Source organism: Schistocerca nitens, chromosome 11 (genome assembly GCF_023898315.1).
Source record: "Schistocerca nitens isolate TAMUIC-IGC-003100 chromosome 11, iqSchNite1.1, whole genome shotgun sequence".
Taxonomy (NCBI): Eukaryota; Metazoa; Arthropoda; class Insecta; order Orthoptera; family Acrididae; genus Schistocerca; species Schistocerca nitens.
Window position 1 is genome coordinate 107,929,769 of NC_064624.1, and position 18,701 is coordinate 107,948,469.

At 38.6% G+C, this 18,701-nt stretch overlaps 1 protein-coding gene across 1 annotated transcript in view; it reads right to left on the minus strand.

Moving 5' to 3' along the window:
• LOC126212964 (RNA polymerase II subunit A C-terminal domain phosphatase SSU72) overlaps window positions 1-18,680 on the minus strand; it is a 46,907-nt gene extending 28,227 nt beyond the window's left edge. The window contains exons 1-2 of the mRNA XM_049940489.1: window positions 18,366-18,680; window positions 17,997-18,140 (exon numbers count right to left, since the gene is read on the minus strand). Coding sequence (XP_049796446.1) covers window positions 17,997-18,140; window positions 18,366-18,448 — 227 coding nt within the window. The 5' untranslated portion in view covers window positions 18,449-18,680. The remainder of the gene's footprint in view (window positions 1-17,996; window positions 18,141-18,365) is intronic.
• Between the last annotated feature and the right edge of the window lie 21 nt (window positions 18,681-18,701).

Genomic DNA, 18,701 nt, shown 5'->3' on the forward strand with positions numbered 1-18,701 from the left:
AAGGAGAGCGGTTCCATCAAGATATGAAAGGAATAGAGGAAAGATATAAAGGAAGATGGGACAGGCATATGATAGCAGATTATTGCTGGAATCTGCAACGTGACTGTTCTGAAGAGACCTATAAAAGGAAAGCGTGCAGGAAGCAGTTCGTCATGGACGGAAAATGATATACTTATAGAGAAACTTTTCAATTATATTTTATACGTGGACAAATGCCTATCAGGTTTTCATAGAAGCTATTTATAAAGATTATTTTCTTTTTTCATTGTAGTTTGTAGCACTCGAGTTCAGTATTAGCAATTTTTTCTAATTTTTTGAATAAATCATGCATTATCTCAAAAACTAGAGCCAAACTGCATAAATGGTTGCTATATTCGTCCTCAGCACCACTAACCCATCCTAAAGCCACTCAAATATCCTTGGCAAGAAAATGAGTGTTGACCAGTGTAATTTTTTGCCTGTATATTGTTTTCTGGAATGTAGGATGTGGTAACAGACTCTTCTGTTGTGTAGCCCAATGTTTACCTTAGATTGGAATAGGATAATTTTGCCGCGTTTTGCACAAGCTGAGGAATGTCAACACAAATCTTGCAATGACTTACTGATGTGTAGCGTGGCCCACCTACATGGTCAGAATAAATGGTGACAGTTTGGCTGTAAGATGGTAAAGCCAATAAAAATAATGTCCTGAGTATAATTACAATTCTTGTTATGCCAAGACTTTTACAAACATCACATTCTGACAAGGGCTTTACATCCATCACTTTGATGGTAACACAGGTCAAAGCAGACTGAAGGTTTCAGCATGTTCAGTTTTCCGCCTAACCCATCAACTCCTCCTTCCTACACACCACTTCAGCAAAACTAAACAGAAGCCTACTCATCAGATTTCCAAAGCAAGAGCAAGCAACATTAACATTACAGTTAGAAGAATCTCCTTATGTGAGGTCAATTTTGCTCAGCCACATCTGCTATACGAAAAAAAAATTAAAGACATTAATGGTAGTTATAATCCTAAATTCAATCAGTCTTTGACCTAACTAAGCAGCTGCTTTATCACCAATACTTGGAAAAGGATAGATTGCTACTCACTAAAAAGATAACCGCTGAGTTGCAGATGGGCACAATGAATAGACTGTTACACATTATAGCTTTCAGCCAAAACCACCTTCAACAAAGAAAAAACGCACACAAGCCAGCCACACGTCACACACACGAACAGCAGCTCCAATGGGAATTCCATTTGCTTATGTGAATGTGATCTTTGATGAAGGTGGCTCTGATCAACGCTATAATGTGCAACAGTCTTCCTGTTGTACCTGCCTACAACTCAACATGTTTCCTTTATGATGTGTAGCGATCTAACCTTTTGCTAATATTCCAAACTGGAGTTTCCATTGTTAGTTTTAAGAAGATGCTTTCATTTATGAACAACTTTAGAGGATTCATAATAAGAAGCCAAACAACTACTGTTTTACCTTCAGCCCTAACACACACTACAGGATTTTTTTTCTTTTTTTTTCTGTCAAATTGTAAGCAAGCATTACAACAGAGCTGACAATATTTTCCAACTGGATAAAAGGACCACGGTTATCCAACTCGACAATCACAATTTGTAGAAAAACTGACACTTCTGAAAATGCAGTCTGGTATCATGTATGTCTCTATGGTTCAAACTAATGTGCTCCTTCCAGAACCTCGCATCTGAATCCACTCAACTTACTACTACTACTACTACATGTCTTCCTACTGAGTCTATTCAGAAATAAGCATACCTAGCCACGTCGTTTGCTTTGCCGAAGGAGGAGTCAAAGTGCAAACTCAAGGTGCCACAGGTTAGACAAAATAACAGCTGCAACCCATTCTCCAAAAGCTGTATTCTTATGGCAAAGCACTGCCAAGTCTGACAAAACTTGTATCAACCGCATTCTCATCTGGATAATCAGCAGTTATGTGAAACCCTTTGCATTTGCTGAACAGTCCACAATCAGCTCAAACATAAAAGCAGTCCTACTCTTATGCCTCCATTTCCCCTCTCACCGATAACTTTTATCTTACACAGCAGCAGCCTTTGCCTTAATTCCCTCATATGCAGCTTGGGATGAACTATATTAAATCTAAAACTGTTGACATGTTGCCTAGTGCTGATTTTTAAGGCACTGTAGATATTTTCTGGAACAACCTAACTTGTTTCATTCAGTCCTCTTCAGTCACATGGCACCTCCCTCCATATTTTTGTACTTGTCCACTGAGAAAGAATATTACTGCAACAGTTGCCATTTGGACCTACTAAAGGAATCCATATCGCATTGGCATTTTTCATAATCGTGTGGGATACAATGCCAATTCGCTACACAGATACTCTGCCTGCTTTCTTACCATTACTCGATCTGGGGGAACACAAACAACCTCCTATGCTATCTTAGCTACTACCAGAACAAGGATGAGAAATAATTTTAAACATAGCAGTATAAATGAACAGAATGACTTCCACACAACTATGATCTCAGAATGTTATGTACCAAAATGAGATCCATCCCACATGTTGTGCTCCTCTTACCTTCCATGACAATTTTGCCTTTGGTTGCCTCATCCAGATTTATAACTACCAACACACACACCAAAGGCAGAGCATGAAGGGGGTACCCACAACTTATACCAGCTGGTATGCAGCTACTGTCTAGCTTTCAATGTCAGCATGCACTACTACAGAGTTGAATGCAGGCAATGTTCTTTACTTTTACGATATTAAGGATGGTCTACTGCTGAAGACATTGACACCGCACAAAAATAACTTTAAAGCACAACTCTGTCACAATAATGAACTAAACTAAAATTTGAGGTTTTATTAAAAAAGATGTTAATTCAATTGGCAGTAATACGATTATAATATGGTTATTGTCATGACCGAAACTAGTATTACAGAGCAACAATTGTGTGACTCCTGCTTGAGTAAACAAGTTTTGCCTGCACTATTTCCATTTCTTCTCCAGAATGTTTGTCCACTATACTCCACCATTTTGCCCAACTTTCCCACAGTTACAGTTTTACTTCTGGTCTATACAATTTTTGTTTCTGGTTAACTGATAACTATTTCCCAAATATCTTGCTTCGCAAGTTTTCCAAATTACCTCTCACTAACTGCTCCCTGCCGACTAGTGACTTATTTAATTCATGCAGGCACCTAGGGAGAACGTTATTAAAACTGACAAACTACAGGGCTGGTTTCCTGATTTGAAATGGAGGAAAAAAGGTCCTATGAACATGTGTCTGGAAATGGACAGTGTGCTTGCAATAACAACAAATCATCCCGGAACACAGTACAGAACTGTCTCACATCCACGTCACAACAGATGTTCAAAGTGGCCTTCATGTAATGCAATGCATGCGTTCACATGTCGCATCACGGATTGGCGCACTCTTTCACACGTTCTGGGTCCTCTCCGAATAGTGTCACAGGTGTTGTGAACAGACTGTCGAAGTGTTTACATGTCAGAAACCCATGCAGCATACACCATGCTTGTCAGTTGCCCCAGAAGTAAAAATTCAGGGGGTTTAAGTGTGGTGATCTAGCAGGCCATGCTTCAGGACCTCTGCGTCATATCCAACGTCCGGGGAATACGTTGTTGAGCTGTTGGTAAACTGTAATGCAGAAATGGGGTGGTGCTCCATCATGCTGAAACCACATAACCTGTCATATCACCAAAGGCACATTCTCAAGCAGCCCACAGAGAGTATTCCACAGGAAGTCCAGGTATGGACCTCCATTGAGCCGTGTGGAATAACAATTGGTCCAAGTATGTGAGACACCTCAACCATTCCTCGAAGAGTGTCAACAGACCTCAGATGATCATCATGCAGATGAGGATTGAGGATGCCATTTCTGATAAAGATTACCTTGTTGGTAAAGGAGACTGATGACAGAAATCCCATAAAGTTGATGGTCTGGTGCAAAAACAATTGACAAGATCCTTCCCGTATAGTGAATTCCACTGCTATAGTCCTTTAGTCCTTGCACTTGTTGCAGGTGATAGGGATAGTAGCAATTGTCATGCAGCACACACACAATCATACTTTGGCTTACACCATGTTGGCGGGACACTTGACTGGAGCTTGTACTAGGGTTTGTCTCAATATCCTATAGAACCCAGTCTTCCAAATCTGGTGTAAGCACAGTCTGCTGCTCCCTGCATGTTAATCTGTCTGAAGGGACCCATGATCACACAAATGCCCAAAAACAGCTTGAAATGTTGTGTGATGTGGTTGATGTGTGTGAAGGTACAGTGAAACCTCTGTATAACGTTCCTCCATATAATGTTTTCCTCTTTGTTACATCTGTTTTTTTTGTCCCGGCTAAAAGCCCATATAAACAATGTTAAATTTTTCTCTTTACTGTGTTTCCTCTATATTACAATTTCCTCCATGTAACGCTCATATTTTTGGAACCCTGGTCAATTATTTACCTCTTTATAACGTTTAAATGACTGGATGTAGACGCATCGTTTTCCGTTCTGTGGATTCACAGTGTGCACCAGCTCGGAAAGCCCACACTCAGCGTATTTCATATGTCAGTGGCAGAACCTGGCCACGTGACATGTGACGCACATTCTGCTTGTTATCTTTTTGGCACAATTTACTTTCACCCATCCACCTACCGGGCCCCATGTTTTAGTTACAAAAAACAAATCATTTGATACATTGATCATTTGCAATGAATATCACATTACAGTGCTGTGAAAATTTAAAATGTCACCTATGGCACCATTTGTCAAATCTGATTAGTGGTATCCAAATCTTCAGTAACACCCTATAATTATTATTTGGAAACCTTCCTCTTTATAGTGTTTTCCTCTATACAGTGTTCAGAGTTTGTGGTCCCTTGAAAAACGTTATATAGAGGTTTCACTGTACTTGTTTTGGTATAGCCGTGCTGCCTCTCAAGTCTCCATCTGCTTGGCCATACACAATCATCACCTCGGCTTGTTCCCAGCATGAATACAGTTTCATTTTGCTGCTTACAGTACACAGCATCAATCACACAAGGTACACGTGGCACATGGTCAGAGGAACAGTCATTCATCAGTGTCATCTAACGTGGCAAAAACCCATTTCCGAATACATGTTCATAGGGCCTTTTTTCCTGCGGTCGGAACTATCATTGGCTCCTTCCATAATATCTTGCTTTAAAGGGGGAATATGGAGTCTGATAAAGGTCTAGGGATTCAGGGTAAAAAATTCTAACACTGTCAACCCTATTCATAGCAGTCTGAGTCATTCTACACTCACATTAAATTTACAAAAGCCACAAGGCATTTTCAAACGTAGCATCTACCAGCTGTCACATTATGGCAAACAAAACATCTACCAAGGCTCACATTATGTTACGAAATTAAGTTATTTCTATCAATAAAAAAATTGGAAATACATAACTAATGACTTACAGAAGCCAACATCACTCCAAAACCTCACTATCTTCCACTTTAACATGTTGAAACTATTATCTGTGGCCCAGAGAAGAACATCAAACAAACTTTGTGCAAAACAAAAAGGGAAATGAAGAAACTCATGAAACTATATTGATTAATTAAGCTAAAGAGAAGATGAAAGAGATGAACAATGAAATTGTGGGAGGTGGTGTGCATGTGTATGTGTTCCCACAGACATTTAAAAGTACATGTAACAATGTTATGAAAAGGACTACTCACCAAATTGTGGAGATGCTTAGTCGCAGATAGGCACAACAAAAAGACTGTCACAAAGAAATAAAGCTTTCACCCATTAAGGCCTTTGTCAACACACACACACACACACACACACACACACACACACACACAGTCTCAGCCAACTGAAACCACACTGTGTGTGTGTGTGTGTGTGTGTGTGTGTGTGTGTGTGTGTGTGTGTGTGTGTTTTGACAAAGACAATGGCTGAAAGCTTTATTTATTTGTGACAGTTTTTGTCCTGCCTATCTGCAACTCAGCATCTCCGCTATACGGTGAGTAGCAGCTTTCCTTTTCATGATATTGTTACATTCCATCCTGGATTTTCCATTGTTTTAAAAGTACATGTAATTCACTTTCCTGTACCAATGCTCATCATCATATCACCATTGGAAATTGGTCACAACTGAACACAAGGCCTATAAGTCAGGGACTGATGCAGATTTGTTATTGTAGGTGCAACTCCCAGTACTGCTGATACAAATAGTATCAAAGTTTTGGGAATAACAGGTTCCTTTTTCCTTTCCTAAAGAAGACACCTTCAATTCCTAAAGCTAAGAATAATGTTTAACCTAAATTGGCCTAAATGGGCATGCTAGTCATGAACCTAACAAATTTGTGTTTTTGTGGAAAGGTGGTGATGAAGCAAATGCCACTGCTCACACTGATGATGTAGTCAAAGAAATTACTTTTGGACTCTACTTCACTGACTTGCATGACCCTCCAACTGTGGCGCTAGTTAATTTCCACAGCAGTGAGAGGTGAATGGCAAGTTAAAATGCAGATTGAAAAATCCGGGTTTGATACTACTGCTAAAGTGCCACATCCGACTTTACCCTTGGTGACCATATAGCACTGGCTATCATATGGATAAGCCAACTTGGTTACCACATTCATTTAAAAAGCTGCACAACGATTGTTGACAATATCATGTCTGCACAATCCTTTAATTGGTATAAGTTGACTCCTATGAGATTTGCTTACGAAGATGCTGTATGGGACATGTATCACATCTAGTGCACAGAAGTGCCAAAATTGTTAGCTCCTTTTCAACAATGAAAAATGATATGGTGTTTTGCACCTGTGAGACCAGCTGACTCTATTACCTCTTCACTTCTGTGGACTTTCATCATTATTACTTTGAGTTTATGCAGATAGCAGTTGTTTATTTGTGGTGCTTCATTACCAACTTTGCACTCATAAATAAGACATATCCAACAAAGAAACAAAAAGTACAAGATCCATCACAGACAAGATAAAAAAAGACTAATGCTTCGATAATGATGGAGAAATACAACCTAAGAAGTTAAGCAGGACATATGGAAACCTATGGACTTACTTTACAGAGCATACAAGGAACAAACCCAATAACACAAGGAGAACAAATATTTCCTTCAGTCATCCTTAGTAATTTTGTCTTCAATAAACAAACACTAATTTAATCGATGCCATACTCAAATTGTGGGTTGGCAGACTATGACTTATCTGTCACTCCCCTATCACTTCTGATAAGATTTGTTTATGTGATAAATGCATCATTTCGCCACTGTTTGGAGACAATATTAAACTGTAGATTAACCTGTAACTACATGGGTAAGTCAGTTTAAAGATTGGAGGAAGGCAATGGTATACCTTTTGTAGTACAACCACGTGCATAAAGCACTGTAGTGTTCAAGCTGATCTTCAGGCTGATCTAATACTAACAAAGAGATAGAGGGGCTGGCCAGTACTTACCTCAGTACAGCCGATAGATACACAAAAAACAGAACCAAAAATTTACGTTCCTAGCTTTCGGAACAAATGTTCCTTCATCAGGGAGGAGAGAGGGGAAAGAAAGGGAAGAAGGGAAAGTAGATTCAGTTACTCACAACCCAGGTTATGAAGCAACAGGGAAAGGAAAACAGGGAGGGTGGCAAGGATGGAGGCATGGTTGTCAGAGGGAATATCTTTGGCTTCCCTCTGACAACCATGCCTCCATCCTTGCTACCCTCCCTGTTTTCCTTTCCCTGTTGCTTCATAACCTGGATTGTGAGTAACTGAATCTACTTTCCCTTCTTCCCTTTCTTTCCCCTCTCTCCTCCCTGATGAAGGAACATTTGTTCCGAAAGCTAGGAACCTAAATTTTTGGTTCTGTTTTTTGTGTATCTATCGGCTGTACTGAGCTGAGGTAAGTACTGGCCAGCCCCTCTATCTCTTTGTTAGTATTTGTTTCACATCTTTATATGAGATTTTCCATTAATCCTTTAGGCTGATCTATTCACTTTCTCTGTCCTACTTTCTACAGTAAGCTATCATACCTTCAGTCCAAAGCGACTTTTTACTTGAGACATACAAAGCCACGTCTTAAGTTTATTTGCATATTTAACATGTGTGGGTGTCATATTTTCTTTTAATGAAGCTGTTCAGCACTTTGACAAGATTGCAGTCACTATTATCGTGTGGCTGTATGTGCTCACAGTTACTGCAGCCCTCCAGGGCTGCACACAGCAGCATTGCTCAGTAACATCAAGTGCTTATCTGGCAATACCTAGATAGCACTGGAGCACCCCCCATGCCAGTTGCAGCTGTGCAATGTGCGAGCAACACTGCACAATGTGCCCTGCAACTCACTGGTGTTTAAGACCACAGAGTGTGGGATGGGGATCAGGAGTGGTGGTAAATCGCCAGCATATCATACAGATTGGCTGGAGGGGAAACACTACTCTGGATGGAGAAACCACCACACATTACATGTGACACACAACTTTAAGACTTCATCCTCACATCAAGCCTACTCAACATGAGTTATAACCATGTCCGTCAGCCTACTGAAGATATCATGAATGATTGAATCTCACTCCAGCAAACGAAGGGCAATGTGTGACATTACCAACACACACACACACACACACACACACACACACACACACACACACACAGAGAGAGAGAGAGAGAGAGAGAGAGAGAGAGAGAGAGAGAGTTTTGATTGGTCCTCTCTTGTTCACTCCCCCCCCCCCCCCTCCCTCGCCGTGACTGTGTGCAGAAAGAAGTGTCTTCATCACTGGATCACCTTGCTCACTATCAAGTTTAATTTAACTCCCGTCTTTAATTACATTCAAGAGCAATAAGGTGAGCAGCAGTCTGTCATTGTGATATAATTCCATTCAGCACTTACAATTGGTGGGGCAATTACTCTAAGACAGACATATTCCTGAAACTTATGACACAAAAAGATATCCTTTCTTTGAAGAGGAATAAAATATGAATAAAAATAAAAACTAGTGCTGCAAACTGACACTACTGGTTTAATTATGTGAGGATATGTCAGTTTATTTTGACAAGTTGGATCCTCATTTTTTTAACCTGACAGACACCAATATATATATATATATATATATATATATATATATATATATATATATATATATATATATATAATAGGAATTTTTTTTTCACTCAAAATTGAAAATTCCTACCAAAAATAAATCAGCCATTACACAATGACAGAATATTACGAATTACCTAATGAACAATGAAACGTAATAATATACCATATATTTAAAGCAAAATGTGAAAAATGTGTCAACAGGAAAAAAGTTCTCCTTTCTCAGTTTTCCAAGAGCACCACCTCTATTGTGCTGTTCTCCCCTTTTTCTCTCTCTACAGTCAACACAACAAACAGGATTGGAAAAAAAAAAAGCAGTACAGGGTTTTCCAAAATGATCTTCACAACTTTGATCAATATATTTTAGAAATTGGATAGGTAAAAAGGTGGTGTTTGCAGCATAATAATATCAAACATCTAAAGCTAGCACTCTCGCTCTCTCTCTCTCTTTCTTTCCAGGGTAGTTCAACAAAACTGGCCTCTCCCCAGCAGACTGTGCCATTTGTGAACAGTTAATAGAGACAAAATTTTACACCCAAGTATAGCAGAGATACTGGACACTTTACAGAAGCACGCCATTATCACCTCCAACTATCAGACGGTGATGCAGGAGGTTCAAGAAAACTGGAGTTGTCAAAATGAGGATGAGTTTTGTGTGTCTAAACAAGAGTAATGCAGATGCAGAACAAACGCAACAAAAACGTAGATATCCTGTATGCTACAGGTGGTGAACAAGTTGAAGACAGCTACTAAAACTTGAGGTGTTTGTTAACATTATGCCACAAAACACACCTTTCTCCATTTCCTCATTTTTTGAAATATGATTGACCAAAGTGGTCAAGATCAATTTGGAACTATGGGCATCAGAGTAGCGTACTGCATGGGCAATACCAAGTCAAAAGGAAATAAGATACAAAGCAATAGAAAGATAGAAATAGAAAGGAAAATGAATGAGAGAAGGGGGGGGGGGGGCACTACAAACAAAAATGAAGTTGAGAGAATCCTTCATTCTGTTAAGGTTATTCTCTTTACCTGATGTAAACAGTGAGTTTCGACCCACCTTGTCATTATCAAGTATTCCTAGTGGAAAAGTTAAGAACTAAGGTCTTCTAATCATAAGCACCTAAAATAATCAAACCCACTAAATTACCTACGATGCACATATGGTATTGGTATACTGTGCATAGAAATGCCTTATTGCTCTTTTTGTTAAATCCCTTTTTTCTGGCTACCTCTTTTTTTTCAATCACCCCCTTTCCTCCCACAGTTTCAATTTGTCACCCTACTATTACTTCTCCTTGCAGTTCCTCAAATACTTATATTCTTATCTCTAACTCTATTGCTGGTCAGCAAAATCACTGCTGTACTTTTTTTTCTTAATCTCATCCTGTGCACCCAAACTGTCAAAAATAAACATTTCTGATGGCAGGTACAATCTACAAAATCAGTTACCATTCTCAAAGTTTGTCCACATTCTCTCGCGTGACCTCGGTACGTCCACTAAGCAACTTGACACACCTCTGTCAACATTGAGCAGTGGTATCAATTGTGGAGAGATCTTCAGAAGATAATACCAAGATGTTAAAGGAAGCAAGTTCTCACCTGTGATCGTCTGGACACCTAGTATCGTGAAGCACTCACTTCAACTGTTCTACCACAGGGCACACACAACAACGCACTATAACTACGCATTGCTTGCATTCAGTCATTGTGTGTTTCATAATGACCGTAAAGTTCTCTGCTCGTAAAAGGGAATTGACAAGCATGCAGTATTAGGAAATACATGCACTCCACTATTTAACAAGAGGGACACAGATTTCCTGCTTCGTATTTGAATACTGCAGCAGTTCATTTTTCTTACTCAAAACTTCACCTGGTCACACTTTGCCCTCTTTTTCTCTGCGCCCTACCAACTAAGACAAATATCTTGTTCCCTCCTTATTACCTTCCCTTTTCTATTTCTGGCACTCCCCCCACTGCCTCTTTTTTTCCTTCTCTAAAGGGATCAGGGTTTAACATACTGTCAACGAGGTCATTAGACACAGCTCCTGTTTGGATATGTTTCAATTTTCCACTTCATCTGCATTTCTTATACTCTCTACTTCTACAAATATAATCCATAAGCAATGATACAGTGCCTGGAGGTAGGTACTTTACACCGGTATCGGCAATATCGTCCTATTCAATGCCTCAGTGTGTCCCATAATATCTTTATACGAAAATCCTCATGAGGTGTACGACAGCAGCATAACTGCTGCACACACTTCCTAAAATACTGATTCTTTAGAGTTGTCCAACAGGATTTCACAAGAATAATATATTTCTCCCTAAGGCTTGCATTAAACAGTTTTTGATGTTGCTGAGCAACACTCGTGCAATAGTTTCTTAAATGAACACACTGCTATTTGACTGTATTGTCATTTATCTAATTATGACCCAGGTTCAGCCTTCTATGCCATTTTCATGTGATTGAGCTTGTGACAAACAATGGCATAAAATGCTGAAACCTGTATCGTAATTAATTAAAGAACAATGCAAGTGAGTGGCAGTGTATTCATTTAAAAACTTGCATTCAAGTTCCCCGAGCATCTCTGATACTCTCCCACAGAAGCTATATTGACCTGCCACAATCTTAGGAGTGCATCTACAAATTTGTTCCATGTCTGTCACCACCACTTGATAAGAACTTAACAAACCACCAATACTCTCAAATTGGCCACACTAAATTTCCCTATACTATTTACTTTATGAATGTACAGTACTGTCCAATAAACCCAAGTCTTCCAATTCTCCTTCCCCCATGGTAATTGTGTGTGTTGCTCATTCCATACCACTTAGAACACGACACCACCTGATCTTTAGTATTAATCTAGTAACTGAATTTTATCGGGTTCTAACTCGAAATCACGGATATTACCTTACATTTACCCACATTTAAAGACAGCTGACAATGACTACACCAAATGGAAATTTCTGCATTACCTTACGACCATCTGAGGATGGTTCTGTCCTGTAAACAGCATTGCTAGTGCATAATCTGACAGTTCTGTTGACCCTATCTCATGGACTGTTTATGTATGTTGCCATATTTCACTTTCCTGAGGCATAGCCATTGTTAAATCAGTCTGTTAAGTATGCCGTGTGTTTGGTTCTGTCAGTCAAAGATCCACTAACACTTATGGAAAGATATTCTGCATGATCACATCTTCGTTATTATTCACCTATTAAGTGTTGAATGCCTTTTAGAATTTCTCCATTCTTATATCTAACTTAATTGTTACCTCACAAAGAATTCTATATGGACACCCCCACCCCCCTTCCCTCCCTCCCATTCTCAATCTTATCTTGTGCAGTCCACTACAAATTTCACTTCTATCAAATCATTCTTTCCATACAGACTAATGTTTAGCTTCTGCTTTAAAATAATCACTTATTTCCCTTCCCTCTCTACCTTTTCCTTCGTTGGAATAGAAAAGGATTCCTTGGTTCTGAAACTGCAATCCTCCTATTTCATTTGTATTTGTCAGTGTTCGCAATGGATAGGCTGCTTTCTAACAAACGTTCATTTCATGTGTACAATTTATAAAAACTTACTCAGGCACTTGTAATGTTAGGAGATAAGATTATTTATCTCACCAAGAACTAGTTAATACTAACAGCATGTCAGATAAGTATCTGCACCATTTGAAGCAACAGAAGTCACATTATCCGTGAAAAAAAAAAGATATATTTTAGGACAAGAGGGGGCAATGAAAGTTGACATGTTCCTTAACACAACCAAAATATTGAAGAGTAGCTAACCCAGCTCTGAATATAAAGCACATTAAAAAGTTTAGTATTTAAGCCAGTTCCTTCTACCAGGACTATCTCAGTCCATCTACCTCCCTGCCCCCCCCCCTCCATAACAAAGCAACATTTTGAAGCCTCCCCTCAACACCCCTACCCCCTCCCCCCCCCAAAAAAAACCAACTGTCAAAACTCCATTTGTATCACCAAAGCTACACCACCACTTACAGCAGGTCATATTCAGTGTCAATTGTATGGAACCGGGCATCAGCAAGTTAAATGGAAAACTGTGACGCATCAAAACTTTGATCAATATTTTTATACAACAACTGCTATGAAATTTTAGTGGTTTTCATGAGATTCAGAAGCTGACAGTTCAATATAACCTTGAAATGTGTTGCCATCTTGGGCAAACATTTCTATATGGTTTGTTTAATGCTTTGTAATAACTGTTACTTCACAGTCACAGAATTTAATAATATTTAACTCCTTTTCCTCTTCTAGTCCACTTATTCCCATCAGCAATCATATTTAAAGAGTTTTACTTTATGCCTCCGGAGGTCTTTAACCTTGTCTCATTAAATTAGCCAATTTCCATTAAAATTCAAGTTCCTGATCCTTCTGAAAATTACTTTCACTATATAGCCTCATTTACCTTTTATATTCATTAGTTAAAGCTGAATAAGTGGGGAATCTGTGTTTGCTATTTCTACACTTGAGACTGCTTGTTAACCATGATACAGCCCCACATCCACTTCCATCACTATCCCCCAGGCCTCCCACTCCACATGATTAACACACTGACTGCCGCATGGATAGTTATGGACATTTTATCACAAGATGCCATGACATCAGATGTGAGGTTCTGCTGAGACTACTGGCAGCCTCGTGGGAGCTACTGTGTTAAAATTCATGAACAATTTCCTCTCTGCAGTCTCCTTTGCTGCTGTTCTCTCTACCTTTTCCAACCAAATAATTTCCCACTTTTATCATGTCATGAATGTTCCAGCAGTCATCCTCCTTACCCTCCATTTCTCTCCTTTCATCCACTCAGACAACCCTTCAAACTGCAGCCCTTGGATGATTTAGTCAGTCAGTCTGCCTCTGCACCCCCCCCCCCCCCCACACACACACACACACAGGGAGGGAAAGATAAATACATACAGAGAAATACTGAAAACGCAAAACTGAACTGAAGTTTATCATTAACCTAGATGTGCCAACACTGGAGCTGCATCGCCTGACACTGAATTTCTCATTTATACAGCTATGGTGCATTCTCTAACTCTCACCATTCTGGATGGAGCTGCCCAAGTTGTTCCAACCACACCAACAAAGTTTCCACATATTAATATCACCAGTTTGTAAATGGCCCCAAATACTTCAAATAAAGCAACATCCATTTGAGTTTTCAGGTTCACTCTTACCTAAGAGAGATACTTATTACCACGCCCCCCCCCCCCTTTCCTTTCCCAAAGCTATAGCGGAAACACTAGAATCAAATAATCTACCTCACTAAAGGGCACATTTCTTTTAATGCAGAAAGACAGGTACACTTCTGTACATTCTTTAGCTGGTCCACCTCTCATGTGAAAGTTACTACACACGTTTCTGTCTGCAGTGCAGTAACCACTCAAAACCTAGAACATATTTCCAGCAACTATTTTCCATCCAACAGCATACTTCATAACATCCACTTTCTAAAAAGCTTAACCAAAAGTTTTCTATAGTGTTAACACCAATTTTCAGTCAAGTCATCTATATCTAACATACAGGAGAAGGGGGTGGGTGCCTTAGCAAATTTGTTTTGAGAACAATCACTCCTTTTTTAAACACTATTACTATCCACAAACAACAATCTCATCATTTCCTCACTGTAAAAAAAGGCCAAATTTCATACAGGCATTACTCCTGCTTTATTTCAGACTGCTTGCCTCTCCGCTTGTACTCATTACTCCTGCTTTATTTCAGACTGCTTGCCTCTCCGCTTGTACTCATTACTCCTGCTTTATTTCAGACTGCTTGCCTCTCCGCTTGTACTCATTTCATACACTACTGTATATTGTTACTTTTGACTTAATTCCATTCAGATTCATCTCTGACAGCTGAGGTACTTCCTCTCTTTCCCTCTCAAATAACGTGCATATTTTTAAAGTTAAATCTGTACTTTTCACACAAGAAGCTCAGAACAGATCAATATCATTGATTAGACTGTTTCACATTAAATTATGGACTATGTTAATCTTGGTTGCTTTCAATATATTACCAAAGAATTTTAACAAGCCACAGAGCTACCAGCAAATATTTCACTGGAGTATATGTTTGTAAGGGGTACCAACATGAAGAGTGTGTTACATTCACTAACTAAGCTCACTGATGATTCAGGGATTAAAACAGCATGGTACGAGTGAAAAGGCAGTCAACCATTACAGCGTATATTCCACATCTCAGTAGATGAATTGCATAACCAACAATTTTCATAACTACTAAAAACAAAGTTTATCAGCTTTTAATTCTCATTGGGAGAGAGGAGCGCACAATCATCTTTACAGCTCTGAGTTTTTTGAACAATGTTTTAAACCATTCAACTGTTACTGGTGACCACAATATAGAACCTGAGATGAGCAATTTTTTTTAGGGGCCTCTAATACCCAGAAATATAAAAATATTTTTCTATTTTCATAGCCTTCGTCCTACCAGGTTCTGCAAAGTTCATCAGGAGTTGTGGATGTAGTACAAATCTGGTCTTTGAGACACTGCCTAGTGATGAAACAACAGTACTGACAAGACTTTTTGAAAACAGAAAACTATGTTCAATAAAACATTTTTACAATAATCTTCCCAAAGTTAGTTACCACTATAACCACCAATGGCATATTGGACGAGTGCACAACACTAATGTATGAGCTGGGTGTGACCTCTTCAATTACTGCTTGTAGCTGCTTCACTGCATTTCCAATGCTTAAATAGTTTTAACTGTTCAACCTCATTTCAATTTGAGCAATTCATATAATCATACTGCTTGCACACTCATCAGCTACAGCTGCATTTTACCAGAAATGTGGAAACTTCTCATTAACCACATCCACAATAAAGTCTTATAAGCACTTTTAACAACAATATATTTCTTTTATTCAATGACTAGCAGGTATCTTTCACACTCATGTGAGGAGACCATGGATTCCACTTGTGTCTAAAAGAATGACCATCTTCACCTCTACTTTAAGCTAACTTTTTTTTCTCCATTGTCAAACTACTAATAAATAAACTGCACACATTATTTGCTTTCATCCTGCTCCCTCCTAATACAAGACCTAAAGTAACACTGATTCAACTGCTCACTAAAAACTCTTGAGACACTAAATACCACTAAGTAATTTTGCCTTGCAACAATTAACTATGTCCTCCTTGAATACACTAGATATTTCAAAAGAATGGCACCTAGTTTTCATACATTTGAACTGAGATAACATTTTTAATCCTAAAAGGATAAAATCTAATTAATCTCCACATACAACAAAACAGTTCTCTATTAGAACACCCTGGATTTTAAAAATAATGCTTTAGCTTCAATACTTTCACCTGGATCTCTACCTCTTCTTAACAAGGTGTTACTACTACAGTTAAATGCTTTCCTGCACATGAATATGATACTGTAATTTAAGGCAAACCTCAATCCAATAGTTTCTACTCTTCTGCCATGCCACTCTGTACCATAAACAAAAATAACTCCCTGTGGATCTTTTCATATTTGTCAACTGAATTACGTTGTTCGCTTCAATACCTGTGTTTTGCACTAAATCTTGCCACAGCAAAACATTGATTTTCTTGGACGCAACTAAACTGGGAATATGCCTTATGCATTCTTGCACCACAATCTGATCCTTTGCAGTGACTACATGAACACAAGAATATGTTCAGGTGGGTGAATTATGCTTTTACTGTACCACCTACTGGGAGTTGTCCACCGTACAGCATACTCTGTCCAAATCAGATTTAGCAGCATCAATAAAAACCAAAATCTCTCCGATCAGCACCTCACCTATCTTACTATAGATAACTGCAGACCGCCAAAGCCTCCACCGATTATAAAATATCGTTACCTTATAACTAATAGTAGTACACACACACACACACACACACACACACACACACACACAGCCATTCATACCACTGAGAAAAATAACGCCAAAAGTGTTAATATGTTTGCTGAATATAGGCTCTACATAACTAGCTTCACCTTCAAGTAATTACACTGTAGAATCCTATGGTTTTTAGCATTCCAATTAAATGATGCATCTCAAACATCTCCGAGATGATTGTCGATTTGTATCCAAGTTTGATACTGTTCACACTTATATAAGCAGTATTTTCTCGTTTAAACTGTGTGCATATTTAGATTACATTACTCTCCCTTGTTATGTATATCAGTTGATTACCAATTTTATATGCTTAAAATGTCAACTGTCTTCTTGTTCAACTGTTTTAAGTTTACTCACTTAAACTTAAGCATTTTCCTATAAAAACAAGTCACTTCACGTGAGATACCCTCATCCCAATCCCACAAAGAAATCAGTTCATGCATGAGCATACACAGGCAGATTACGTGTATCTGAGTGTAAATATGTTAACAGAAAATGTCGTTTTGGAATTTTGAGCTCTACATTTCTGCCATGTGTATGCATGTAGTATCATACAAACCAGCAGTCACCCACCCCTCTTAATGCAGTACAGGTGTTCTGTAAAATAAATTATAAGATATTATTCACAGACTTTTTTTTTATTGATGCAATACATGATCTCATGTAATGCTATACTAAGTAAAAAATTATACTAGGAATAAAATTTTAAAATAGAAATAGGTAAACTTAATTATAACGTCTGCCAGAACAGCTGGATGACTGTGGCCAATGTGGTGTCGAAGTTCCCACGAACCAGCCACCGCATTTCAGCAGCCTTGACCTATAAAACAAAACATGTGAGCGAGAGCAAAGGAAACATACGATCAGTCACCAATCACGCGTGAAAATAGTACACATCACTGGCAAATTTTATGAGTGAAATTTAAAAAAAATCCGAGGAGGTATTCATTTTTCCTAGTTTCATTAACAGATGTCAAAGGATACAAAGATTTATCTTTGAGGAGAAGATCTTGGTATATTTCTTCGTATGTCACTCCGAATTCATAACAATTAGGTTTGTCTGGGGCTGTTCCAGGAAGCTTTACTTTGTCTCCAGTGCCAAACGATTTCACCAAGAAGCCCTTTTTGCTGTACAAAATCAAAGCAATATCATAAAAAGAGGCTACTTAAACATACACATGATCAACGAAATTAAGAGCCTGTAGAAATCAACCTCTTAACATTTTTGTAATTTATTATTTCAACCTCAAATCCCTTAAAGGAACTATTACGCAATCGACGCCATTAAACACATTGGCTCAAAATCACGAGACGTTTCTTGCTACTATTATACCTAATTTGTAAATTACAAACCTCAAAAACGCATGGGCTTCCATGCTTCTGTTCATATTACTCGAACATATAACGGCTACACGTAAAGGACAGCACACTGGCATCTTTTTGTCAGTAACTAACGGTATTGACTAAAGTAATCTATACACTTAAATCTCTAGGAACGTACTCAAATTTAAATGAAACCCAATCAAAACATTAGCTGAACATTATAAGATCTAACGCTTCGCAGATATTAAGAAATTCCATACACAAAAGTGCAGCGAGGAAATACCAATTCCCTTTCTACCCTACTGAGTAATGTCCCTATGTCTTACGAGTGACCTACTTCCTGTTCTCGAATATTCGATCCAATGC